Source organism: Capricornis sumatraensis, chromosome 10 (assembly GCF_032405125.1).
Source record: "Capricornis sumatraensis isolate serow.1 chromosome 10, serow.2, whole genome shotgun sequence".
NCBI classification, from domain to species: Eukaryota; Metazoa; Chordata; class Mammalia; order Artiodactyla; family Bovidae; genus Capricornis; species Capricornis sumatraensis.
Window position 1 is genome coordinate 94,036,415 of NC_091078.1, and position 26,617 is coordinate 94,063,031.

The window sequence follows — 26,617 nt, forward strand, 5'->3', positions numbered from 1 at the left end:
AAGGACGCTTCCCTAAGCCTTTCTCAACCTTCCATGTGTAAAGGGTTAGACTCTTCTTCCTCAACGTGCTCACAGTGCCCTCTGGTGTTTGACAGTAAAACAACAGGCTTATAAATGCAGGATTTGAGCACATCCAATAATCCGGGTGACATCAAACTGACTCTGAATGTGGGGTCCCAAGCCAGACACCATGAGGGGGAGAAAGGTTAATAAGATAGACAGGTCCCTTCCTATCAGGGACTTCCAAGCTAGAGGGAGAGACAATTATGGGACCAGATGGAGAACAGCACAGGCTACCAAAGGGGTACAAGCAGAGCTCAGGGGGAGCGCCTAGGCATGGAGAAGCGGCCCTTACACTGGATTCACCAGGCTAACGATAGAGGTTATGGCTCTCTAGACTCTAAGCCCCGAGCTCAGGGCCCATTATGCCAGGGTAGCCACGGCAGAGTGCCCATGAAAGACCCTAGGCGTCCATCTCAGTGGGGGCCATCCTGAGTAAGGAAGAGCTAGCGGATGTTTTACGGCAATTGCCAGAAGGGAAAAGGATAGATATGTCAGCAAAGCAAGTGGACGCAGGAAACGATGCAGAGAAGGCTTTTGCTGGCGTCCTGTGAGGCACAAGGTTCTGGGCTGAGCATTGGCCGCGGGATGGAGAGGAAGGCAAACGTGTAAAAAATTCAAATTGACAAGAAAGAGGGTGGTTGAGCAGAAAAGGAAACATCAGGAGATTCTGAAGTTTCTGGCCCTCGTTCATGGTTCCCACCAAGCTAAGAATTAGAGCAAGGGGAGCAGGTGCCCGGGGAAATTTTATTTGATGTCTATTCCTATTCTCCCCAAGGGAACTATTTGTTCTAGGTCCTAAGTTATAAAACAGTAATTCTCACGGAGACACTATTTATGGAAACAAGTATTTAAAATACTCAAGACGAGGGACTTCCCTGGTGGTCCAGTGGTTAAGAATCCCCCCACCAATGCAGGGGACGTGGGTATAATCCCCGGTCCAGGAGGACCCCACACGCTGTGGGACAACTAAGCCGATACGCCACAGCTACTGCGCCTCGAGCGCCGAGAGGCCGTGCTCCACAACAGGAGAAGCCACCACATCCAGAAGGCCGTGCACCGCGACAACAGGGTGGCCCCCGCTTGCCTCAGCTAGAGGTAGCCTCTAGGCCACAACAAAGACCCAGCCCAGCCCGAAGCAGATAAATAATGCAGGTGAGTCCGGGCTATCTCGTAGGGCTAAAAAGTAAAGAAGTGCTCAAAACCAAACCAAACCAAAAGGGAACACAATAATGGCAGTATGTGAAAGGGACACAGGAGTCCCAGTGGCCAAAGCTAGAACAGCCTGAATAAGTAAAACCAGGAGAATAAGTAGAACTGGATTATCACCCAAAGTATTATATATGTATCCATGAGTCCACACTGATATAAATGGTTGAGTCAGTAAGTAAGTGGGAGAGGACAGGTAAATCTCCCAAGCAGAAAGAATCCAAACAATATATGCAGCTACTCAGTCCTTAAAGAGGGAAGGGACATAAATCCCCAGTCATTAATTGTGGGCTGCACAGAGTGGCTTCTCTCCAAAATGTACACTGTATGAAGGGGGAAAAGGGAGTAACCTTTCTCTTTCTGGAAAAACTTGACAAACACTAATTTGGCCAGCTGACCAAGATGAACATCAAGAAGGCTAAGTTATGCCGATCATACATAGCTTCAATTTGATGGGATAAAAATGGCACCTTACCTGTGTGGTCTTCCTCCCTCAAACCCACGAGTGTGTGTGTGTGCCCCAGTCACTCAGCTGTGTCTGACTCTTTGAAACCCTTTGGACTGTAGCCTGCCAGACTCCTCTGTCCATGGGATTTTTCTGTCAAGAATACTGTAGCAGGTTGCCACTTCCTACTCCAGGGGATCTTCCTAGTCCAGGGATAGAACCCACATACCCTGCGTCTCCTGCATTGCAGGCAGATTCTTTACCGCTGAGCCATCGGGGAAGCCCTAATCATAAGGAAAACATCAGACAAATCCAAATTGAGGGGCCCTCAACAAAACACCTGGCCACACTCCTCAGAACCGTCAAGGCCATCAAAAACCAGGAGCATTTTGTTAGAGCCAAGAGGAGCCTAAGGACTCAGGATAACTCAATGCAATGTGGTATCCTGGATGGGTGGCTAGAATAGAAAAAAGACATTAGGTAAAAACTAAGGAAATCTGAATAAAATATGAGCTTTATTTGGTTAATAGATCATGATGGTGTGATCACTCATCTAGAGCCAGACATCCAGGAATGTGAAGTCAAGTGGGCCTTAGAAAGCATCAATACAAACAAAGCTAGTGGAGGTGATGGAATTCCAGTTGAGCTATTTCAAATCCTGAAAGATGATGCTGTGAAAGTGTTGCACTCAATATGCCAGCAAACGTGGAAAACTCAGCAGTGACCACAGGACTGGAAAAGGTCAGTTTTCATTCCAACCCAAAAGAAAGGCAATGCCAAAGAATGCTGAAACTACCGCACAATTGCACTCATCTCACATGCTAGTAAAGTAATGCTCAAAATTCTCCAAGCCAGGCTTCAGCAATATGTGAACCGTGAACTTCCAGATGTTCAAGCTGGTTTTAGAAAAGGCAGAGGAATCAGAGATCAACATCCGCTGGATCATGGAAAAACCAAGAAAGTTCCAGAAAAACATCTATTTCTGCTTTATTGACCATGCCAAAGCCTTTGACTATGTGGATCACAATAAACTGTGGAAAGTTCTGGGAGAGATGGGAATACCAGACCACCTGACCTGCCTCTTGAGAAATCTATATGCAGGTCCGGAAGCAACAGTTAGAACTGGGCATGGAACAACACACTGGTTCCAAATAGGAAAAGGAGTACGTCAAGGCTGTATATTGTCACCCTGCTTATTTAACTTCTATGCAGAGTACATTGTGAGAAATGCTAGCCTGGAAGAAGCACAAGCTGGAACCAAGACTACCAGGAGAAATATCAATAACCTCAGATATGCAGATGACACCACCCTTATGGCAGAAAGTGAAGAGGAACTAAAAAGCCTCTTGATGAAAGTGAAAGAGGAGAGGGGAAAAGTTGGCTTAAAGCTCAACATTCAGAAAACAAAGATCATGGCATCCGGTCCCATCACTTCATGGGAAATAGATGGGGAAACAGTGGAAACAGTGTCAGACTTTATTTTGGGGGGCTCCAAAATCACTGCGGATGGTGACTGCAGCCATGAAATTAAAAGACACTTACTCCTTGGAAGAAAAGTTATGACCAACCTAGACAGCATATTCAAAAGCAGAGACATCACTTTGCCGACTAAGGTCTGTCTAGTCAAGGCTCTGGTTTTTCCAGTAGTCATGTATGGATGTGAGAGTTGGACTGTGAAGAAGGCTGAGCGCAGAAGAATTGATGCTTTTGAACTGTGGTGTTGGAGTAGACTCTTGAGAGTCCCTTGGACCGCAAGGAGATCCAACCAGTCCATTCTGAAGGAGATCAGCCCTGGGATTTCTTTGGAAGGAATGATGCTAAAGCTGAAACTCCAGTACTTTGGCCACCTCATGTGAAGACTTTGATGCTGGGAGGGATTGGGGGCAGGAGGAGAAGGGGACGACAGAGGATGAGATGGCTGGATGGGATCACTGACTCGATGGACGTGAATCTGAGTGAACTCCAGGAGTTGGTGATGGACGGGGAGGCCCGGCGTGCTGCGATTCATGGGGTCGCAAAGAGTCAGACACGACTGAGCGACTGAACTGAACTGAATGTATCAGTATTGGTTCATTAATTGTCACAAATGTACCGTATTGCTGCAAGACATTAATGGGGGAAACTGGGCTTGGGGTATGTGGGGACTCTGCAGTATCTTCACAATATTTCTTTAAATCTTTGAAAACTATCCCAAGTTAAAAGTTTAAGGAAAAAGCCAAGTTATTTGAGAATGGCTGATTAGGCCCAGATGAAGAGGACATGTCAAAGCTGGACTCTCTAGCCCACAAAAATGGGGCTAGCTATTAACATCAACGAAGAGTAAGGGTATACACACTATGATAAAGTTAATAAGGGTGTGTGCACACACGTGCACTGTTCTGATAGGCACCAACTGCACACAGAAATCGGGCAACTGAATGTCTGGGTGACAAAACACACCCCACCTCCCCACTCCCACTGTGAGCTCCACCTGCCACCCACTGCAGCAGCAGTTTAGAGGGTGCTGATAGAGGGCCATTATTTTCAGTTACAGTGGTATTTCTCACCCTTGAGTAGTATAGAAATGGACTCTTGTTTTTAAAGGAAAAGATATTACCCCAGATGTCTGAGAATATGCCTGGTGACTCCAAATATATAAGCTCTGTGAGAAACTAATGTCTTAATTTTGGAAGTAGCTTTCAGTTGTGAATTATTGCTGCAAGAGTTGAATCTTTAGGATAGGTAAAATACTGTTTAAAATATAACTTGAAAACTCTCTTGTCACTTGTAGAGCGCTGACAAAGTGTCCTTGGATGTCCAGATTAGGAAGCACAGCACTGAGTCCCCTAATTTGCAGAAGAGAAAATGAAAAAAGGCAACGTCATGGGGGAGCTGTGAGAAGGCCCAATGAGCAGCAAGCGCAGAAGGAGCAGGCTCTAGGAGGCAGGTCTTCCAGAAAAGAAGTGCAGAGCCATCTGATGCTCAGCCTACGAGGAAAACTGTAATTGCAGGCAATTGATCACGTGGAATATATGGGAAGAATTAGCTATGCGTAAATAGCATGCGAAGAGCTGACTCACTGGAAAAGACTCTGATGCTGGGAGGGACTGGGGGCAGGAGGAGAAGGGGACGACAGAGGATGAGATGGCTGGATGGCATCACCGACTCGGTGCACATGAGTTTGGGTGAACTCCGGGAGTTGGTGATGGAGAGAGGCCTGGAGTGCTGCGATGCCTGTGGTCACAAAGAGTCAGACACGACTGAGTGACTGAACTGAACTGAGTGAAATAGCAAAAAAAAAAAAAAAAAAAAAGTTTTAAGGAAAAAAAATGTACAGGAGAGGAAAAATAAACATAGTATACCACTTGACTCAGTAGTAAACAGCAATTACATAGCCACAGTAATGTAAATACTGAAGGTTAATTTAACAGAAATTGTGATGTAATTATAAAAGACGGAGGGAATGAAAATGGGAAGGTTTTAAAGGTGCTAGGTCTTTATGGAACATATAGGAAGTAAAAATTGGCTTACGATTAATATATTAAGAAATGGCTAAAAAGTGGAAAGTAGTTGTCTTTAGGGAATACTACTGGGAGTAGGGAAGGATGAGTCCAGAAAGTAATTTTCACTATAGTCCTTTTAGTATGTTTTGACTTTTTAAAAGTATTTACTTTGTCCCCAACTGCCCCTTCGGGATTCCAAGTGAATCTGGTCAAACCTGAATCACTGTACACATTCAGGTGTAAGTCTTCAGGGGTCAGCAACATTTGAACCAGCCCCACTCCAGTACTCTCGCCTGGAAAATCCCATGGATGGAGGAGCCTGGTAGGCTGCAGTCCATGGGGTTGCTTAGAGTCGGACATGACTGAGCGACTTCACTTTCACATATTGGAGAAGGAAATGGCAACCCACTCCAGTGTTCATGCCTGGAGAATCCCAGGGACGGGGGAGCCTGGTGGGCTGCTGTCTATGGGGTCACAGAGTTGGACACGACTGAAGTGACTTACCAGCAGCAGCACCTTGGTTCAAAAAGAGTTTCACCTTGGTGAAACCCGGCCAACTCAATATCTGGCAATGGTCCAGAGTTTCCCCCACTAATCCAAAACCCACAAAAGCATTAACAACAAACAAATGTCCTGTTTCTCTCAGGACCTTCTGCCAAATTTCTATCCTAGCTGCCTTGCCTAAGCCCCCTTACCTGGGCTGGAAATACTCAAGCCACCAGGTAGGAGGGTTTGAGTGGAGCTGTGTCTTCACTCTTGCTGGGAGGTATGCTGATGACCAAGCCGCCTGGAGTGAGGGGAGGCCCTTCTGCCCCATAGGGGCAGGTCTGTCCCTGGCCTGTCTGAGTCCAGGGCCCCAAGCTTTGCAGTGGTGGCCTATTCTCAGTCCAGGGTGGACTCCTTTGCTGCTCTCCTTCCTGATGAGATCTTGTGTGTTTATTTGCACAATGACGAAATCTCTGTCCCTGTAAAGTCCATTTACCTGTAAAATATTTCCCTCCAAAGCAACAGGTCTGAGTTGAAAGCTCTCCATTTAATTTACTGAATTTTGTAGATCCCTTAGGGTGCTAGATAAATTCCAGAGTGAATGTATAAGGAGACACCAATGGAGAGAAAACCTTTATTTGCATAATAACAAACGCAGGTGAAGAAAGAAGTATAGGAGAACTAGATCAAGGTGGAAGAGTCTTGGTGGAAGAAAAAAAGAGTATAAAAGGCCCTCTGGGGATCAGACAGGACAGCAGAGGTGCTCTCAAAACTACAATCTCATTCCGTGATTAGCATCAGGACTGCTCTGAACTAGCGTTCCCCTAGGACTTCTCTTTCCTTGGTTAAGAGACTCTCTGTTGGCCCCCTTCCTTGTCTCCCAATCCCCAAGTGCTCCCTCCTCCAAACCGGATGGAGGAGCACAGCTCTGTACCCAAAAGTGCTTGGCAGAAACTACTCAGAAAATGTTACTCGGATTTTTTGCAGCTCTTAGAGATTGTGACACCCTTCGATTCCCAGGAATGGCTCCTGGGACCAGAGGACTCTGGGTTTTCTAATAAGGAAGATCCTGGCCAACTGGTCCAAGAAGGGCCCGGATTCTCTTCCTGCCTGGTGTCTCTGTAGAAATGTCCCCTGGAGAGGCAGGTGCTGCTGCAACAGGGGATGTCACCTGAGTCTTCAAGTGTGCACTCTGTGGTGAAAGAAAGTTGGGAGAGGCCAACTCGACCCTCTGTTTCGCTCCCAGGCACAGGTCTTTATGCCCCTCCCTAGCCACTTTTCTTCCCAAATTGAAGTACCAAGTGCAAGTCCCCACCTGATAGCACACCCTCCTCCTTTACCAGGCACCGTGAGTCCCCCTGACCACCCACCTCCACCGCTACCACAAGTCCCAGCCCACCCTCACCACTCTCACCAAGACCAGACCATCCCTCCAGTCCCACCTATGGCTCTGGCAGCAGGCGCACACTCCGTGCACTCCCATTTCTTACAGTTGGATCTGAGAGAGGAGCAGTTCCTGTGGGTTCCATGGGATCCGCATGTAGCGCACAGAATGATGCGCCACTTCCTACAGGAAGAGCCAAGGGAGGGTGGTGGGACAAACGGGACACTGAGAACCTCTCTCGGGATGTTCGCTGCAGCTCAGGCCCTTGCTGAGGCCTTCCTAGGGCTCTTTCACTACACATTTCACTCAAGACGGAGGGGTGGCTGAGTGCTGATCCCGGGGCCTGTGGTCAGGCACAGCCACACACAAGGTAGACTGGGAAGGAAGGGGCCCTGAGCGTCTCTCCGTGGGGCACAAGGAGAGCAGACCCAGCAGGGAGACCTGTTCACTTGTGCATGAGTGAGTCCTGAGATGCTCAGGGATGGGACTTAGCAGCTCTGTTTGCCCTGAGATCTGCAGACAAAGGTAAATTTCTTGTGCCTGGAAACTGTGCCAGGGCCTCAGATCACCCCTGATGAGAGATCTTTCTAGCCAAGAACTTTTCCCTACCCTTCTTCCTCAGAGCTGTCTCTGCCTCGTTCATACAGACAGATGGGGGCGTCACAATGCTGATAGCGCTGATACAACTCTGAGAAAGCCCCTGGCTCGAGTTCCCAGGCAGCATCTCTGCAGTGGGAGAAGAAACAGTGAGTAAGGGACGTACAGTCGGTTGGTAAAACCTTTGTTCACCTAGAAAGAACTAGCAAGAACTCAAGCTAGTACAGCAAGAGTTCAACAGGCTGCCCAACTGCTTTCAACAAGGCAGCACAAGTGGTCTGGCAGTGGGAGAGGGTTGAGGCAGATGAGTGGAACACAGGGGTTCCTTAGCTCCGCACTGGAATTCAAGAACTCAGTGATTTCTGTCCCCCAGAGCACCTGTTTTTGGAAACATGCGCACCACTCCTCCTTTGCTCCCCGCTCCATTCCTTTTTACAATCGCAAAGCCCTCCCACCACCCTTCCCTTTTCACTGTGTATCAGTGCTTCTGCTGCTTCCTCAGTCTCTGAACTGTCCTTACACTCACCTCCTCTCTAGAAACCTAGGCAACCCACTCCCTGGCTCAATTCCTGCGGTCAAGTCTCCGCTACCTGTCTGGAATATGAATTCCCATTCTTAGCATTTCTTGAGGAAACTCGTCTCGATTGTTGCACTGCGGACATTTGAAGAAATGCTTTGCTGATGTGTGGGCATATTTCTGTAACGTAAACAGAGAAAAACCTTGTGCTTATAAAAACAGTCTCTTTGATCATTCTTTCCACCCTTACCCTCATCTCACAGAGGATACTGCTAAGAGAGGTTGGGGTGAGGGCTGCAAACCCAGGGGTCAGACCAGGGACCAAAAGCTCAAGAGAGCACCCAGGAGTGCCTCAGGTGTCATCTTCAGCCATGGGGTCTGGCAGTGGTCGACCTGGCTGGGGTCAGGCACCGTGGATACATGTCTCCCTGTCCGTCAGTCTCAGGACCCGTGGCTGATTGTGAAGCTACTTGACTCATTCTAGGAGTAGTTCATTTGCTCCAGCCATCCTGAGGATTTCGTCCAGTCTAAATAATGAATGCGGTACTACAGGTCCAGGATGCCCAGAGACCCAGCTAAGTTTCCTCTGGAGCCAGTTCTGCATACAGACTCCCAGCACAACGCACAGATGCTGAGATTGCTTGAGCATTCCCAGGATGCTCAGAGCTGGGGCATTGTGGATGGTCCCCAGTGCAGAGAGAGCCCCACCTGTATGCACTTCCGGTGGTAGATAGTTTGGCTACAGCATGGGCTCTGGATGTTTTCAACACTTATTTGGGATAATTCTTCACAACACAAGATACAGCTTTCCTCCCCCACGTTCCTGCGTCGGATGTTCTGTGTAGGGCGATGTTTCCCACAAAATGATCTGTGGCAGAGTAAATAGGCTTCGTTTTTTGTTTGTAAATTATGCAGTTTTCCAGCTGCCCGGAAGAGGAACAGCATCCAACCACTCTGGCCCGTGTCCAGGGAACCTCCAAGCTCATGGGCAGGAGGAGGAGCAGGGTGAAGAACAGCCACACGCCTTCTCACAGCTGCTTTCCCACTGAGCAAAGCTCCACAGCCTCCTGTTCCTGAAAGCCCCACTTAGTTTTGAGCAGCTGTCTGAGAACCCCAGCTGTTTGTAATTTAAGGAGGGGATGGGAAGCAAGAAGTAAATCTGTGAAATCGCCAAGTCAAGACACTGTTTCTCATTATCAAATGGAGGGACAGATTTTCTGGTGAATCAAAATAGGCCCGTGAGAACTGGACTCTGATTTCATCAGATGCTAAATAACAAATTACCAAAGGGCAGCTCAACTTTCTCCCTTCATCACTCACTTGTACTCTCCAAAAAATTGTGAAAGGCAACCCCTTTCTAGGCCACAAGGAAGATGGAAGTTTCTGACACATTGGTCCTTCTGGCAGTTGATGGCAGCTCCCTTTCTCTTGCACACAAAGCAGATCTGCAAATGAGATCCCAGGCAGTACTCAGGGCCCCCAGACAGACAGACAGGAAAACACTCTGTAGTACAGCATTCTGTGGAACGGAAGTTCTTTGAAACAGCAGCCATCCCTCTTCCTCGGTGGACCTAGAAGCTCTAAGGCATGCCAAAGCTGAGCTTCAAGCAGCACTGTATTCTTTTTGGCTTTCTCAGGATGTTGCTCCCTCTCCTCACTTAGGACACTGTATCCTAGAGAAGGATGGAACTTAAAGAGAAAGACTAGTGGGAAATTCAAGAATCCTTTGACTTTGAAACTACCAATTAGGGAAAAGAACAGAAACAGGGATGAGAGGAGTAGTAGGAGAGGCCTATCCCCAGCCCCCATTTCAGGGGATTCTGACCTTCCTAGAGGCCCGGGCTGCCTCCTTTCTGATGTCTTCAGGTAGGAATCCATGGAAACCTCTGTTGGACTGGCCCCTCTGAAGCAGCTTGCTAGATAGGATCTAGAAGGGCAGCAGAACCAAGCTGTCAACACTGATGATCAGTGAGACAGTGCAGTGGGGTGAGGAGGATGACAGGCTAAGAGCCAAGAAGCAGAGCTTGGTGGGATACATATGCATTCCCAGGGTAATTTATTTAACAAAGGTTCACATAGCACAGGCGTTGGGGACTCTCAAGTGCTTTTCAAATATTAACTTATGTAATCCTTGCAACAACCTTAAGAGGTAGGTACTATCATCATCCCCATTTTATAGTCTAGAGAGATCATCTGACTGGATCAGGACAACGGAACTCCAGAGCCCGGGCTTTTATCCACCTTTGTGCTACGCTGTCTTTCATTCACTGAGGACTATGTGCTGAGCACTTTGGAGAAACACTCCTAACGCAGCGACTCATTTTCTGCTCACAACCCTGTCGTCTGGATGCCACTGCGATCCTCACCTTAGAGGCCACTGAGGTACAATGCATTAAGTGACCTCGCTGGGGTCACACGGCAAGGAGGCAGCCGAGCGGCATTCACATCCGGGCCCACAGAACTCACACTCTCCCTCTCATGCTGCGCTGACCCTTGGTACAGAGTCAGCACTCTTCGCAGAGTGTATTCTTTACAGAAAAGCAAACAAGGCTTTAAAGTCACCTGACTGTAGTCATTCTGCCTTATAGAGGAAGGAGAGGAACTGAGCTTTTCTTTGAAAACATACTTTAAAGGACCTTTTGTTTCTGAAAAGCCCCCAAAGCAGAGTCTAGAATGGGAAATCAAAAAGAAGCTGAACTGTTATGTACCCAAGAACCGTAAACATGCACATACTTTGGAAGAATTTCACACCTGAGCCCCACCCTAAGAAGCCTCCAAAAATATTAGGAAGGGTATTAGACTTTACAGTAATTACATGTAACGTAATGGGGACTGAGGTTATTTTAACAATATAGCAAAAGTGAGCCTACAAGGTTGGATGACTTGAGGATACTTGAATCATAGCCCAATAATGCCTAAAACATATTTATGTTTACACTCACTCAAGGCTTTAGGACTACACGAGTGATTTTTATCTATACTTTTAAGTGTTATTAATATTTTCTACAATGAACTGTATAATTTCTATAAATAGAAAATTCAGTAGTGAAAGATTAAAAACAATCTAAATGTCCTTTAGTAGGAGTTTAATACTTTTTGGCACACCTGTACTTGGGATACCAATTAGCTATTTAAAAAGGAAAAAAGTAGATCAGTATATTCTAAGTGGAAAGATCTCTGTAAATATATGAGGTTAAAAAAATACAAAGCACCGTGTATGTTTATGTTGAAAACGTATATGTGGAAAAATGCACTGAAATTAAATGAGACCTGACACCAAAACACGATAGGACTTACAAGAATGAAAAATCACAGACTAATCTTTCTCATGAGCATAGATACAAAAATGAGACGAAATACTGAATCCAGCACCATATAAAAAGGATTATATACCATGACCAGGCAGAGCTTGAACCAGAAATGCAAGATTAGTTTAACGTTAAAGTATTCAATCAACGTAACAAACCACTTTAACAAAATAAATGAGAAAAACCACAATCATCTCAATAGATACAGAAAAAACATTGGACAAAATTCAGCACATATTCATAATACCCTCCACAAACTAGAAATAAAAGGGAACTTCTCTAATCTGGTGAAAAGCCTACAGCTAACATCATAGTTTAATGATGAAAAACTGGATGCTGTCCTCTAAAGTTAGGAACAAGACAAGATATTCACTCAAATAACTTCTATTCAACACTGGACTGAAGGTCCCAGCTTTACAATAAAGGAAGAAGAATTAAAAGACATAAAGATTGGAAAGCAAGAAGTAGAACTGCTTTTATGCACCCATAATTGTGTGCACAGGAGATCCTAAAGACATTTACAAAAAATAAAAAAAATAAAATCTACTGAATAAGTGAATTTAACAAGATTGCAGATATAAAATCAAAGAATAAAAATAAATTGCATTTCTATACACCAGCAACCTTGAAAATTAAATTTTAAAATACCATTATATAATAGCATAAAAATCACAAACTATGTAGAAATACATTTAACAAAATATGTGCAAGACTTCTTCACTAAAAAAAACATTGCTGAGGTAAATTTTTAAAGACCCAAATTAATGGGGAAATATATCATGTCCATAGACTGGAAGATTCAATATGGCTTGTCAAGTTTTCCCAAATTGATCTATAAATTCAATGCAATACCAATCACTAACATGACAAGCCTTTTTTTAAACAAGAAGAGTTGACAAGCTAAATATAAAATGCATATGGAAAAGGAAAGCACATGACACTGACTGACAAAGCAATCTTGGAAAAAGACTACAGAATCTACAATCCCTAATTTCAAGACGCTTTAAAGATAATCAAAGCAGTGTGGTATTGGGAAGGACTGACGCACAGATCAACGGCAGGGAACAGGACGTGCAGATCCCTGGACACATGGTCAACAGATTTTACCCAAGACTCTGAGGCAATGCAATGGGTAGGCAAAGATTTCCTGGGACACAAACAAGCACTAACAATAAAAGGGAAAAACTGATAAACTAAACTTCATCAAAATTAAAAACTTTTGTTCTTCAAAAGATATCAGTAAAGCAGGGGGAAGGGGTGGCACGTGCGATGTCGGCCTCCAGGCCGGGAAGAAAGGTCCCCCAGCCACATGGAGAGTTAAGAAACCTGGCAAAAAGGTGTTCCTTGTGCCTGAGGCAATGATGAGCCTTAATTCCATCCCAGGTGTTTAAACATCTGGATTACCTGCCATAACATCTGTTGCCACCTATACCTAGAATGCAATGTTATCCTGGAATCTATTGTAAACTGAAGAATAAATTTTGCAAAAAAAGAAAATATATATATATATATATATACAGTGACTTATCTTGACTTTAATTCTCCTCAGTCATTTCTACCTTAGCTATGAGGTTCACATAAACCCAGCCCAAAATCCTGCCAAAATGTGTTCTTAAGTCTTTGTTCTATCCTGAATTCTGTACCACCTGTAATTAAACTAACTCACTTGAAAAAAAATAAAAAAGGCAAATCACAGACTGGGAGAATACTCATATCAGAAAAGGGATTTGTAGCCAGAATGTATAAAGAGCTCTTATAACTCAATAAGACAAAACAACTTTTTTTTTGCCTCCCTGTGCGGCATAACGGATCTTAGTTCCCTGACCAGGGATTGAACCCAAGCTCCCTGCAATGGACTTCAGAGAAGTCTCCAGACAACTAGACTTTTTAAATGGACAAAGTATTTGTACAGAGACTTCACAAAAGAAAATATGTAAACGGCCAATAAGCACACAAAAAGAAACTCAACATTTTAGGTCACCAGAAAAATGTAAAGTAAAACCACAATGAGATACCAAAACGTACCTACTAGAATGCTAAAATTAAAAAGACTAACAATATAAATTTTGGACAAGAATACCGGACAAATAGAAATCTCATAAATTGCTAGTGAGAGTATAAACTAGTACAACCACTTTGGAAAGTGATTTGGCAGCTTCACACAAAGGTAAACATATAGTTAGTAATTCCACTCCCAGGTATTTGTCACAGAGAAGTGAAAGCATGTTTTCACAAAAATATTTGTACATGAATTTTCACAACAGCTTTATTCATAAAAACTCCCAAGTGGAAACATTCAAATGTTCATCAGCAGGTGGATAAAAAAGCAAATTATAATATATTCATACAACAGAAGACTACTACACTATAAAAAGGCACAAGCTAGCAAACCATGCAACAGGGGTCAGTTTTCAAAACATTGTGTTGAATGAAAGTAGCAAGACACCAAAGAGTACAAATTGTATGGTTTCATTTATATGAATTTTGAGAGTAGAGAAAAGTAGTCTATTGATCAAAACAGTGATTATCTTTGAGAGAACTAACTGGCAACGGTAGGAGGGAACTTTCTGGCATGATAGAAATATTTATTTTGATTACAGTAGTGTTTACATGCAAACATACATTTTATCCCCATGATATATGAGTGTATCATGATATATGAGCTTATCATCAAACTATATACTTAAAATGAGTGCATTCCATAGCATACAAACTATACTTAAGAAAAAGAGAATACCAGGAAAAAAATAACTGCAAGAACTGTTTGCTTCTGGGGAGAGGGAGAAGGACTGAGAACACTATTAACGGGAAGAGACTTTATATTGTACCTACTTTATAATGTTAGGATTTTATATCAGGCACACATATTACTTTTTAAAAATCAGATTTTAAAAGAAAACAGCCATTAAGAAAAACAAGCCAACAGGGCAAGTCATCTGAGGCTGGGTGCAGAAACGGAGCACAGACTATATAAAAAAGTCATAGGACATTCAAGGCAAAGGGGGCCTTATACTTACAAGACAGAAATAATGCACGCTGAGATTGTCCTTCTGGAGAAATTCCCCTAATTTTTCGGGATCCCCAGGTTCTCGAAGGCATAGCCGGCAAACTGCAAAAAGGATGTTAGGAATTCATTTTGGGAACATAACCATCTAAGCACAAGGAAGAGTAGAGTGCTGGGAAGAGGCTCATTTTAACAAGGAAAAGGTTGGGCTGACGTGGTATTGGGTATCGATTAGGCTTTTATCTGATTTTAGCCTCGTCTGAAGGAGCTGGCTGCAACTGCTCACTTCATAGTCTTTTGTCTCAAGTGGGTTTACTTGTTCCTTGCCCTGTGGATGTGACAGTTCTTCAGGATCTTAGCGATTCTGGGAAGGAATGGACAGTGAGAAGATTGCTGCCCTCTCCAGGCGGCCTTTGCTGAGGCTGGGAGGCAGCAGCTGAACAGAACCACTTCTTTCTTACCAGGCCCTGAAGAACGCTTCCTCTGGGTTACCCTCTTTGTCTTGGCAGATTTTCTACACAAGAAATGGAAAAAGTACAAGTAGTCTTTGAGGATTTTATTGACACCTTTTGTAACATTTCCCTCAAAATGTTAAACCACAGACCTGATGAAGGACCAAGATAGCTAATGGCTAAGACATTAGTTTTCTTCTCCCTTTTCATATTTTTTGAAAGCACACACCATACCCACTGAATTATTTGAATTATGTGAGAGCAGAGTCATCTTTCTGTTCGAGTGTCTCTATTGCCTGTGTGGGCTGAATGAATGCAAGGACAAACCCCCTTTTATTCTTTTACTGTTTCTACCGTCACCTACCCTGAATCTCAGGTGGTACTATGTTCACAAAGCCCAATAAAATGATATTAAAATCAATTAAGAATCTCTTATTGCTAGGCAATATTCCTGGCTCTTTACATGTATTAGCTCAAAGGATCGACAGAATACTCCAAAAAGTGAGTGCTATTATTGTATATTTTCTAGATGAGGAACTGAGGCCTAAAGAAACGGAGTAACTTGTCCCAGGTCACCTAGTTAGCAAGTGTTAGAGCCAGGGTCACTCCAGCGTTCTTGCCTGGAGAATCCCAGGGACAGAGGAGCCTGGCGGGCTGCCGTCTACGGGGTCGCACAGAGTCGGACACGACTGAAGCGACTTAGCAGCAGCCGCAGAGCCAGGATATGAACCCGGGCAGCAGGGCTCCAGAGCCAGGATTTTGTCAGTAGGGACATCCCTGGGAAGATAGGTTACTGGGCAGCTTCCAGAGGACCACTGGTGTGTGCTTCCACACCAACCAACCCGTCTCCAAGACCACGCAAAGGAGACAGAAACAAAGCACAGACTACAGGCCACTGGGCAATTTCTCCCAAACTCTGTTAAGTTGCCTGCTCCACCTCAATCTGTGATGTTCCTTCTTCTTTTCTTTTAAAGACTTCATTCGCTGCTGCCTCTCTCTCTTCTATCTTGAACTCTTCTCTACTATAACGAGGACAATACAGGCTCTTCCAGCTATAAACATAAACAAGTCAGCTATTAAATCTACATTAAGTTCCAGGAGGTCAAAGCAACAGTGCACTTTACCTCCCCATCCATGTAACAGAAAAAAAGGGACCCACCCAGTATCGATGCCAGTAATAGCCAATAATTATTAAACTGTATCCAGAACTGTTCCGGGCACTTCACATTTAACTTGCAAAAACCCCTGGTAATAGGTACCATTTTATCCCTATATTTAAGGTGAGGAGACAGGTACAGAGAGGTCACAGAGGGGCACCTGTATAGGATCAGAGTTACTGATATACCACAGCAGTGGGAGAACTTGGGAGATACTATTTGAACTAGCTAACTGGTTCTTTATGTCTACTATACAACGTAGCACTCCTAATACCTCCTTTTGCCCCCAGGTATAAGCTCCTTAATTCTACCCAGGAAAAGCTAGGTTAGGTAGCTCTTTCCTAGGAAAAGGAGCCTGTGGGATTCTGGCTGCCTAAAGCAAGAACTCCCTCTAGAGAGAGACAAGATATAACCCTGACAAACTACCCCTTGGGTCCTATCACTTCTTTTCACCAGGCTCAGACGGTCACTGAGGTCTGGCCTGTTCTCAACCTTCCTCTAGATCTGAGCCAAGATTAAAAGGCCCCAAAGTGGAGAAGACACCCTGCCACTCCTTCCCTGACTAATGTCAGCTGACTACAAATTCAGAGTTTTCATTGGTTAGGGGGGAAATCCCTGAATGGGAAGGGACAAAAAAAATAAAATCCACTCCTATGAAGGAAGCAGTGTCAAGTCAGGGGAGAGGAGAGCATTTCTTAGGAGTGTTGAGTGAATTAGGTCAGTCCAGGGACAGGGACACACACTCCAGCACCCACGTCCTCAGAGCATGTAGCTGGAGAGCATAAACATCTTCAGGGACTGTATGAAGGTAACTACTCAGGCAACTAGCTGTTCAGAAATCTAAGGCTCCACCTCTTCTAACCCATGAGTTGCACCTGCATTGATAATGACATTTGGTGGCTTATTTAACAGAAGCACTTGGACAGGCTAAAAGGGAAGGGCATGCACTAGGGGATTCACTTTAGCAGGCTACAGAACAGTTCCAAGTTCTTGGGGGAATCCAGATTAACTAGCAATAGAAATAAAACCTTAAAACTTCAGTTGTTTGCATCGCTGGACCAAGACGTTCCTTGAGTTAGATTCTGTGCACACTGGTAGTTACAGGAAGACGCAGGGGTCTTCAAAGCATGTGAGGAGGACGTTGCAAACGCTGGCTTCCACAAGCTGCTCAGTTCGAGGTTTCCTAACCGAGCGGATGCTCCCTTGAACCGGTTATCAAGTTGTTTCGCTGGGTAAGTGCTGGATAAAACTTGTTGAAAAAATTAAAACTAAAGAAGCGTGTTCGGCGCCGCCGCTGCAAGAATAAACAATGATTTATTGGAAAATACTGTAGGTGTGGCCACAACCGTCCCCCGGAGGTTAAGAGCCGGAGATGGGGCTCAAGGAGCATCCCGCGGATGCCAGACCAGGCTCATGTCGCGCCTGCCGGGCGGCTGGTGCGGGGCCGGGCCGGAGGTCGCCTCCGCCGGTCAATCTTCACGGTAGCACACGGGCCGCCGCTCTCGGCTGGGGCCGCCCGTCCAGCTCTCGCCGAGGGCGCTGCTGTCCCGGAGCTTTATTCGTTGTCACAAGCCGTGGTAGCTACCTCACGGGCCGCCGCCCTGCGCGGTGACTGCGCCAGCGAAAGGGGTGAGCGTGCAAACGGGGGCCGAGTCACGCGGACTGCGACCCAGGGAGACTGAGGCCGCGGGGACCACCGCGACGCTGACCGTTGTGGCGCACCCGGACCGCTAACGGTCGCGCGCCCGCCCCGCCCCTTCTCACTCCACCTGGGCTCTAGCTCCGCCCCTTCCTCTTGCCCCGCCCTCTCGCGCGAGCGCGCCGGCGTCTGGAGTCCAAATTACGGAAGAGGAGCCCGGAGGCGGGGCGTAGGCCGTCGCGCAGAAGTGACGTAGTGCCGCCGGCGCGGGCGGGTGACGCGACGAGGCCCGTTGTCTGTGTGTGGGGCTAGGGGGCCCCCGGGGCGGAGGGGGCTCCCGGCAGGGAGGCGGCGGGTGGGTCGGGAGGGCCTGGACATGGCGCTGAGGGCCCGCCCCGCGGGAAGATGAATAAGGGCTGGCTGGAGCTGGAGAGCGACCCTGGTGAGAAGGGGATCGGGCAGGCCGGGAGTTGGGGAGACCGGGTGGGTCCGAGACGCGCCTTTCTGATCACCACTCGCTCCTCCTGTCGTCCCCCCTAGGCCTCTTCACCCTCCTCGTGGAAGATTTCGGTAAGAGCCTCTCCTGCCCGCCGGACCCGGGCTCTGGGGGCCCACTCCTGGGTCATCACTCCACAACCAGGGGCTGCCCTTTCCGACTTCTTTTCCTTCCTTGATGGCAGGTGTCAAAGGCGTGCAGGTGGAGGAGATCTATGACCTTCAGAGCAAATGCCAGGGGTGAGTGACTTGGCGTCAGGGCCACCCTTTCCACCTCGAGGGCTAGGGAGGGGCCTGGGAGAGAGTGCTCCTCAAGGGAGGTAGTTTCAGAAGCCCCAAATTGTAAACTTTGTTATCAGGAAGCATCCCTCCTCCTTGGGTGCCCTCCTGATGAAGCTGGTACTGTTTTCTCCTTTCTCCGAGTTTTCCCTCCTCACCACTCTTTATGTGGTACCCCCTTCCCTCCAAATTCTGACCATCTCTTGGGTTAAATTCAGCTGCTTTTTCTTGCCTTCCAGCTGGAAACCCCCTTCTCTTGACTCAGGTCACACAGTGTGTTTTGTGCAGCTGTAGTTTACTAATGACTGCTTTAACATGCCCATGTGCCAGTGGTTTTAATTCCCACACAAGGGTGTCCTATTGATTGGTTGGTTTGTGGCATCTGACAAGGCCTCTCTTGGGTGACCAAGCTCAGGGTCTTGTCTTGGTGATCCTACAGAAGAGAAGTGTGGCGGAGCTGCTACAGTGAATGAACAGAGAAGTCTGCTTTTGTTTCCCAGGACGGAAGGGACTGATATGGCTGTTCATTTACTTGCCTGACTGCACTGGGGCCCATGCCCTGGGTTTCACAAGTCTGAATTCGTGTTTAAATTCCACATCATATTGTTCTTGCCTTACCTTCTATTCCTGCCTGGTCCTGGGCCATTGGTTCTAGCTTTTCCTTTCTTATCCCAGAACCCTAGATTGCATAAGGACGCGCGGACTCCTGGAGCATCACAGCCAGAGGCTGGTGCTTGTCTCTGCCTGCAGCAGGCTCCTGGGGTGTGAGGGCTCAGGGCCGCTTTGGGCAGTCTTAGGAGGAAGCCACGGGAGAGGTGGGATCACAAGAAGGGCACCTGAGTGGTAACAGCGCACGGAAGTAGAGGAAGGGAAAGGGGATGAAGATTGCCTCCCCACTGGACTGGTTGAATTCTGTCCCTTCCTTTCCCCAGCCCCGTGTATGGATTCATCTTCCTGTTCAAATGGATCGAAGAGCGCCGATCCCGTCGCAAGGTCTCTACCTTGGTGGATGATACATCTGTGATTGATGATGATATTGTGAATAACATGTTCTTTGCCCACCAGGTCTGCTGGGCTCTGTGTTCTTTCTGGAGGGTGGGATGCTGCCATTTTCTTTGCTTGGAAAGTGGAAGTGGGGGAAGGCAAGAGGAGGAGATAGGAAGATACCACAGGTGGTGGTTACAGAAGTCCTGAGGCAGAAGGAACTGAGCTCTTCTTCATGAAAAACAGGAAGTCTCTTTAAAGCAGGGTGATGCCTGAGTCCATTTTCCATGTCCCCAAACAGCTGATGGGTACTTAGTTGAATGAAAAGATGTTGGGTAAAGGTGAGGAGAGCTGATGAGGATTGTCCAGATGTGACTGTCCTCCCTGGGACCCCTTTCCCGATGAGTATGGGCTTGGTCTGAGGCATGCTGTAGACGGGTGACTGTTCTTTGTTTCACAGCTGATCCCCAACTCTTGTGCCACCCATGCCCTGCTGAGCGTGCTCCTGAACTGCAGCAGTGTGGACCTGGGGCCCACCCTGAGTCGCATGAAGGACTTCACCAAAGGCTTCAGCCCCGAGGTAGGCCACAGTGCCTTCCACTTGTCAGAAAAGGAGACAGACCTGGGGAAAAAGGAACATTCCTTAAGTGAAGCCTTGTTAGGACTTTATCAGGCCACGTTGTTCTCCAGTGTCCACTGATTACCGTGCAGGGCCAGTAGAGCCTATCTTTTGGGGGGTCCAGAGCTCTCTTCTGCCCCCACCAGGCCTTCAGGAGGGTCCACCTGTGATTGTTCCAGTTCCTGGAAGGCCTCCAGGCCTGCTCTCCTGAGCTCTGTTGCCCACCTGAGGCCCACCTGAGAAGTTGCTCTGATGTGGCCTTATTTTCCTTCCTCTAGAGCAAAGGATATGCGATTGGCAATGCTCCGGAGTTGGCCAAGGCACATAATAGCCATGCCAGGTGTGTGGGTGCTGTGGGAACTGATGGGGGTGGGGACAAGGAACGGGGTTGTCCCACTCTGGGCGCTGACTGTGTCCTTCCCCAGGCCTGAGCCCCGCCACCTCCCCGAGAAGCAGAATGGCCTTAGTGCTGTGCGGACCATGGAAGCCTTCCACTTTGTCAGCTATGTGCCTATCACAGGCCGGCTTTTTGAGCTGGATGGGCTGAAGGTCTACCCCATTGACCATGGTAGGGGGTTTCTGTGCTGACCTCCTAGGGGGCTGGGGCCCGGGGTCCTCAGGGGGGTGGGTCTTGACTTAAGGCTCTGGCTGGATGGCACGTTGGACTGCGTTGTCCGACTGGCCCCCTCTGGCTCAACTGCTGTCCATCCTCCTCCCACTCCTGGCCTGCCCGAGTTCAGGGTTTCCCACCTGCTGACTCCTCGTCTTCATTTCCCCAGGGCCCTGGGGGGAGGACGAGGAGTGGACGGATAAAGCCCGGCGGGTCATCATGGAGCGTATTGGCCTCGCCACTGCAGGGTAAGGACTCTGTGCCTACCCTGCCCTCTGGAGCTGTGCCCCCATCGGGAGGGACACAGAAGAGGGGACCGAGGTGGAGAGAGACCAGATGACTTGTGCGTGGCCACATGATGAATTTGGCAAAAGCAGGATTAGATCTTGGGCTCTCAGCTCCTTGCCCTGTTTCCCATCCAGGCTACGTATGGCCTGCTGCAGGATAGACTGGGGAGGGGCAGGCCGTGGTGGAGCCCCGCGTGGCCCAGGTGTGCTGGCTCACACTTCCTGCCAGGCTCCTCACACAGCTTGCTGGAAGGCCCCGGCTGAGGTGCCCGGTGTGCATGGCCAGCTGCTGCCCGCCTGTGGGGGTGGGGCCTGTACCTGTGGCTGCAGGTGTGACTTCAGGGAGCCCTGCCAGCGTATCTGCCTCCTGATGGCGGGGCCAGGGTGAGAGCTGCTCTCACGGCTGCGGCTGTGACTGCAGGGAGCCCTACCATGACATACGCTTCAATCTGATGGCGGTGGTGCCCGACCGCAGAATCAAGTATGAGGCCAGGCTACACGTGTTGAAGGTGAACCGTCAGACCATACTGGAGGCCCTGCAGCAGGTGGGGACCCCTCCTGCCCAGTCCGTGACTGGCCCAGCCACCCGCTCCTTCTGTCCACGGGGGCCTCTATCTCTTGATTCCCCAGTTATTCTCTATTGTGGGTCTGGGCTTCAACTAACCACTCCTTTCCTTGGCTCCCACGGTGGGACTTGGTGAGGGGAGGGGGAGGATAGTCTCTGAAAGGAGGTCTGGCTGATTTCTTTCCCTTTTGAGTGTGTGGAGCCTAGGCCCTTCGCCGTCTGGGGTGGAAGCCAGGGTCTGCCTTCACTCCTTTGCACCTTGGATTTGTATTTCAGCTGATCAGGGTGACACAGCCAGAGCTGATTCAGACCCATAAGTCTCAAGAGTCACAGCTGCCTGAAGAGTCCAAACCCGCCAGCAGCAAGTCCCCTCTGGCACTGGAAACAAGCAGAGCTCCGGTGGCCTCTGAGAGCACCCACACAGGTACTGGAGCCTCTCGGGCCTCCGAGCCGCCCCCTCACAGCTTGACGTTGGAGGCCCAAGCAGAGCAGATCTTTTTCTGTGGGGGCTTGGGCAGTGGTTCAGGGCTCTTGTGGGCGGTCAGAAGTCTGAAGCCTGCAGCCCTCTCCCCTCCCCTTGGAACATGAAGAGCGGTCCCTCCCTAAAGAAAGGGCTGCCATGACCACAGGCCCCCAAGCCTTCTCTCTGAAGTATATGCCCTTTCTGCTTTTCTTTGGACCTCTTTTTTTTTCACCTTCTCCTTTTTTTAATCTCGCTCTTTTCCTGTGTCACTGTGGCCACGTTTGTTGACGCTAAATCCATCAGCTGTCTCTTCTGTTCTTCTCTGGGAAGGGGAGGGGAGACCAGGCCTGAGGACAACTTTTGTTGAGGGTCTGGCTGAAAGTCCTGTCCATGCCCCTCCCTCTCTCAGATGGTGTGGAGGAGGTGGCTGGTTCGTGCCCACAAGCCCCGACCCACAGCCCTCCTAGCAAACCCAAGCTGGTGGTGAAGCCTCCAGGGAGCAACATCAATGGGGTTCCCCCCAACCCCACTCCTATTGTGCAGCGGCTGCCAGCCTTTCTGGACAATCACAACTATGCCAAGTCCCCCATGCAGGTAAGGGGGGAGGGTTCTTACCAGGGTTCTCTGGAGAGCCTTCCCCAGGCACTTTGCTCACGTGGGCTCACGCATGTCCGCTCTCTGTCCCAGCCTAGGTGACTAGGGTTCTCTTGACACTCAGAAGTGCCCACAACTGCAGGGATTTAGGGAGGCAGAGAGAGCTCCTCTGGCAAATTCAGTCTCACAACTGTGGGGCTAAATGTTTAGGGCATGGGGTTGGGTTCTACCACCAAAATAAATGCAGATGTTTCAGGGCACTCTCTTTCTCTTAGAAGCCCCGTGTAGGCAGGGGCAGGGAGTGCTCTGGAGCACCCAGAGGGGTTCAGTGGGCTCAGCCCGGAGAACCATGCTGGCTTTCTGGGGGAGGTGCTGTGTCTGGCCAGGGCTAACTGGCCGCTGGCTCACGGCTGCACTGGGCCTCTGCTCCAGGAGGAGGAAGACCTGGCAGCAGGTGTGGGCCGCAGCAGAGTTCCAGTGCGCCCGCCCCAGCAGTACTCAGACGACGAGGATGACTACGAGGATGAGGAGGAGGACGACGCACAGAGCACCAGCTCCGCCATCAGGTCAGTCCCGCCTCTGTAAGGCTGGAGGTTGGGGGCTGCAGCGCCTATCTTGACGCTTCCAGCACAGAGACTGCCCTTCAGCAGATGCCGCTGGACACCTGCTGAGTGCAGGGCCCGGGGGAGGCAGACGTGAAGGGGCCGGGTGCAAATGCCCAGAAGTTTTCGGAGGGCTTGGGGCAGGGCTGTGCACATTTAAGCAGACATTGAGACATGACCTATTTGGAGGTGGCCTTTGGTTCAGGCCTGGAAGGACGGGGTGGGGTATCTGCTGGAAGACACAGCATTGGCCAGAAGTGAGGCAGCTGGAATAGAGGAGGTGTTCTCAGAGGACACCTGGCTGCGGCTGTCAGAGCTCAGGGTGCTAGGCTGGGCGTGGCCAGGTCAGGCTGCTGGAGCTGCAGGGTCACTTCCTAAGGCTAAGTGCTCAGGTCATCCTGGGCACTGCTGGGTGTGGTCCCCTGGCGTCTTCCTTGGGCTCACCCCTCCTTGGGCTCCGCAGGTATAAGCGAAAGGGCCCGGGGAAGCCAGGGCCGTTGAGCAGCTCTGGGGATGGGCAACTGTCAGTGCTGCAGCCCAACACTATCAGCGTCTTGGCCGAGAAGCTCACAGAGTCCCAGAAGGACCTCTCGATTCCCCTGTCCATCAAGACGAGCAGCGGGGCCGGGAGTCCGGCTGTGGCAGTGCCCACACACTCGCAGCCCTCGCCCACCCCCAGCAACGAGAGCACGGACACAGCCTCTGAGATTGGCAGCGCTTTCAATTCGCCACTGCGCTCGCCTATCCGCTCAGCCAACCCCACGCGGCCCTCTAGTCCCGTCACCTCCCACATCTCCAAGGTGCTTTTTGGAGAGGACGACAGCCTGCTGCGTGTTGACTGCATACGCTACAATCGTGCTGTACGCGACCTGGGTCCTGTCATCAGCACGGGCCTCCTGCACCTGGCTGAGGATGGTGTGCTGAGTCCCCTGGCACTGACAGGTGGGCCTTGGGCTGGCTCCCTGGCTTCTTGCATACTGGAGAGGGGGGTGGCCAAGTGACCACCACGCATCCTGCACCCTGATGGGTCTTCTCTTGCCTTCTCTTCCCAGAGAGTGGGAAGGGTTCCTCCCCTTCCATCAGACCGAGCCAAGGCAGCCAGGGGTCTGGCAGCCCAGAGGAGAAGGAGGTGGTGGAGGCTGTGGACAGTAGAGAGAAGCCGGGGCTGGTCAGGCCTAGCGAGCCCTTGAATGGGGAGAAGTATTCACCCAAGGTGAGCCCTTCTGCGGCTTCCTTTCCTAGTCCTGACAACGGCTGGGCCCAGGGCACTGCCGTCCAGGTGCTGAGTTCCTAGTGGGAATTATGGTGTGGAGGGTGGTGCCCGAAGCCGGCTGCCAGGAAGCCTGTCTGGGTGGGTAGCGGCGGGGGCCTTGATAGGCTCCAGGGCCTCTGGCTGCTCGCCCTTGCCTCTTGCTGCCTCCTGGTAGTTGGGCCTTGGGGCTGGCCAGCCCCCCTTCACGGGTACAATTGCTGTGTTTTGGCAGGAGCTGCTAGCGCTGCTGAAGTGTGTGGAGGCTGAGATTGCAAACTATGAGGCCTGTCTCAAGGAAGAAGTGGAGAAGAGGAAGAAGTTCAAGGTGGGCCCTGTCTCCAGCGGCCTGTTTTGCTGCCCACCTGTCTTCCCAGAGGCGCGACCTGCTAGGGTCGGCTGGTGGCTGCTCTGGGGAGATGGCTGCAGCGTCCTCAGGTCCTGATCCTTCTCTCCCACAGATTGACGACCAGAGAAGGACCCACAACTACGATGAGTTCATCTGCACCTTCATCTCCATGCTGGCTCAGGAAGGTGAGCCAGGCTCAGCACCCTGGCCCTCAGGCCCCTTTCCTCTGGCCTCTGGGGGCGCTTGAGCTGACGGTGGTCTTGGGGAGGGCAGGGAGAGCCTCAGCCCCCGACCTGAGGCTGCAGCCAGTTGAGTCGCGGCTCCCAGGCATCCAGCTGCCTGCTCAAGGGCCTGCGTCTCTCCACAGGCATGCTGGCCAACCTGGTGGAGCAGAACATCTCAGTGCGACGGCGCCAGGGGGTCAGCATTGGCCGGCTCCACAAGCAGCGGAAGCCGGACCGGCGGAAACGCTCCCGTCCCTATAAGGCCAAGCGCCAGTGAGGACTGCTGGCCAGACCCTGTGTTCACTCTTGCCGCCTGGCCCTCACCAGGGCCCTTCCCTGCCCCGTCCCCCTCTTCCCAGTATTACCGGATAGTTCCAGTAGGAGAGCCCAGACCCTGGGAATGGGAGCCAAGCTGGGATCCTCGGCCTCGTGTCCCTGGGCTTGGCAGGGCAGGCTGGCCCCGTCGTGCTCTGGAGGCAGCAGCTAGAGCTGAGGCCCAGTGAGGTGCTGCAGCTTCCTCCACAGCCGGCTGTGGAGCGGCAGGACCTGGCCTTTCTGCCTGGGCAGCAGAATATATATTTTACCTACAGAGACGTCTATTTTTCTGGGCTCTGGCCTATCTTGCCACCACTGTGTTGACATAGTCAGCTTCCTGATTCTGAGTTCTCTCCTAACACTGTCACCCTGGAGGGCCGGAGTCACTCCTGCAGGGTCACAGCTGGGGGCCACATGAGCAGTGGGCCCCGCTGCTCCAGCCCCCAGGTGTTCCTGCTGTTGAGCAAGCCAGGTCTGCTCTTCACTCCTCCTGGAAGAGCTCCGGACTCAGGGCCCTGGCTGCTGGACTAGGCTGGGAGTGGGGTGGCCCAGCAGGGGTGGGATGAGCAGCCTGCTGGGGTCCCATGGCCTGAGCAGAGAGGAGTGTTTGAGCTGGTTGGCCTGGCTCCAGCCAGCCTCGTCAAGACTGCTCTCTGGCAGGGCCCTGGGCTCCTTGTCTTCAGTGTTGTAGCCCTGGCAAGGGGCCTGCCTTGGGCTCCTGGGCTCAGAGGAGCCTCTGCCCAGGCCCTCAGTATTACCATGTCTCCTTCCTTTTAGAGACAGCAGAGACAGGGCTGCTTGCAAAAGCTGGCACCACTCAGCTCTCCCTGCCATGCCAGCTTTCTCAGCTTCTGCAGGGCACTCAGGGTGGGGGACAGCAGGACCAAGTCAACCAGTTGGAGCCCCATGTTCCCAGAGGGCCTGATGGCCAAGGGCTAATGGGTCCAGCACTGCCTGTGGAGCTCAGGCCCCAGACGGAGCCCCATGGCCTTTGGCAGGTGGCTCTGAGGTGATCCAAGCCGGCCCCTTATGTGTACATAGTGACTGGGGTGGGGGGGCAGCTGTAGGTCTGGCAGCTGCCTCCGTGCTAAGCGTAGCCCAACCCCTCTGGCCCCTGTAAATACTGGATGGATGGATGAATAAAACTCTCCTTAAAAATACGCCCACCTGTGCTTGCTGGCCTGAGGTTTGGAGGCCAGGCTGTGGTGGGAATGAGGACCTAACCAGATCTGGGCTGGGCCG

At 49.9% G+C, this 26,617-nt stretch overlaps 2 protein-coding genes across 4 annotated transcripts; one reads left to right on the top strand and one right to left on the bottom strand.

The window, feature by feature from the left end:
• Positions 1-6,650: 6,650 nt before the first annotated feature.
• On the bottom strand, positions 6,651-15,925 carry PHF7 (PHD finger protein 7). 2 transcript variants are annotated; one of them, XM_068982740.1, is made up of 10 exons: positions 15,882-15,925; positions 14,954-15,006; positions 14,506-14,597; positions 10,006-10,107; positions 9,501-9,625; positions 8,889-9,048; positions 8,254-8,360; positions 7,676-7,792; positions 7,125-7,249; positions 6,651-6,874 (listed from the first exon to the last, which is right to left on the bottom strand). In XM_068982740.1, the coding sequence occupies exons 1-10, from the start codon at positions 15,923-15,925 to the stop codon at positions 6,651-6,653; spliced, it is 1,149 nt and encodes a 382-aa protein (XP_068838841.1). The 2 variants fall into 2 exon arrangements, with proteins under 2 accessions (XP_068838841.1, XP_068838842.1); XM_068982741.1 differs by lacking the exon at positions 7,676-7,792.
• Positions 15,926-18,059: 2,134 nt separating this feature from the next.
• On the top strand, positions 18,060-26,498 carry BAP1 (BRCA1 associated deubiquitinase 1). 2 transcript variants are annotated; one of them, XM_068981847.1, is made up of 17 exons: positions 18,060-18,182; positions 18,281-18,310; positions 18,421-18,475; positions 19,447-19,579; positions 19,959-20,078; positions 20,396-20,457; positions 20,543-20,685; positions 20,897-20,975; positions 21,436-21,559; positions 21,856-22,003; positions 22,452-22,636; positions 23,069-23,202; positions 23,702-24,180; positions 24,291-24,451; positions 24,723-24,815; positions 24,949-25,021; positions 25,204-26,498. In XM_068981847.1, exons 1-17 carry the CDS (start codon positions 18,146-18,148, stop codon positions 25,335-25,337), a joined length of 2,190 nt encoding a protein of 729 aa, XP_068837948.1. In that variant the 5' UTR covers positions 18,060-18,145; the 3' UTR covers positions 25,338-26,498. The 2 variants fall into 2 exon arrangements, with proteins under 2 accessions (XP_068837948.1, XP_068837949.1); XM_068981848.1 differs by having other exon boundaries at positions 21,490-21,559.
• The last annotated feature ends 119 nt before the right edge of the window (positions 26,499-26,617 follow it).

What these genes read in the sequence shown, in the direction of transcription:
- BAP1 (XM_068981847.1), top strand. Translation starts at nt 18,146, where the DNA reads ATGAATAAGGGCTGGCTGGAGCTGGAGAGCGACCCTG. An exon ending in GAGTCCCCTGGCACTGACAG is followed by an intron (nt 24,181 to 24,290) that starts GTGGGCCTTGGG and finishes TTCTCTTCCCAG; the next exon opens with AGAGTGGGAAGGGTTCCTCC. An exon ending in GGGAGAAGTATTCACCCAAG is followed by an intron (nt 24,452 to 24,722) that starts GTGAGCCCTTCT and finishes GTGTTTTGGCAG; the next exon opens with GAGCTGCTAGCGCTGCTGAA.
- PHF7 (XM_068982740.1), bottom strand. Translation starts at nt 15,925, where the DNA reads ATGAAGTCTTTAAAAGAAAAGAAGAAGGAACATCACAGATTGAG. An exon ending in GCGTGCATTATTTCTGTCTT is followed by an intron (nt 10,108 to 14,505) that starts GTAAGTATAAGG and finishes CTGCCCTTCTAG; the next exon opens with ATCCTATCTAGCAAGCTGCT. An exon ending in CAATTTTTTGGAGAGTACAA is followed by an intron (nt 9,049 to 9,500) that starts GTGAGTGATGAA and finishes ACTCTGCCACAG; the next exon opens with ATCATTTTGTGGGAAACATC.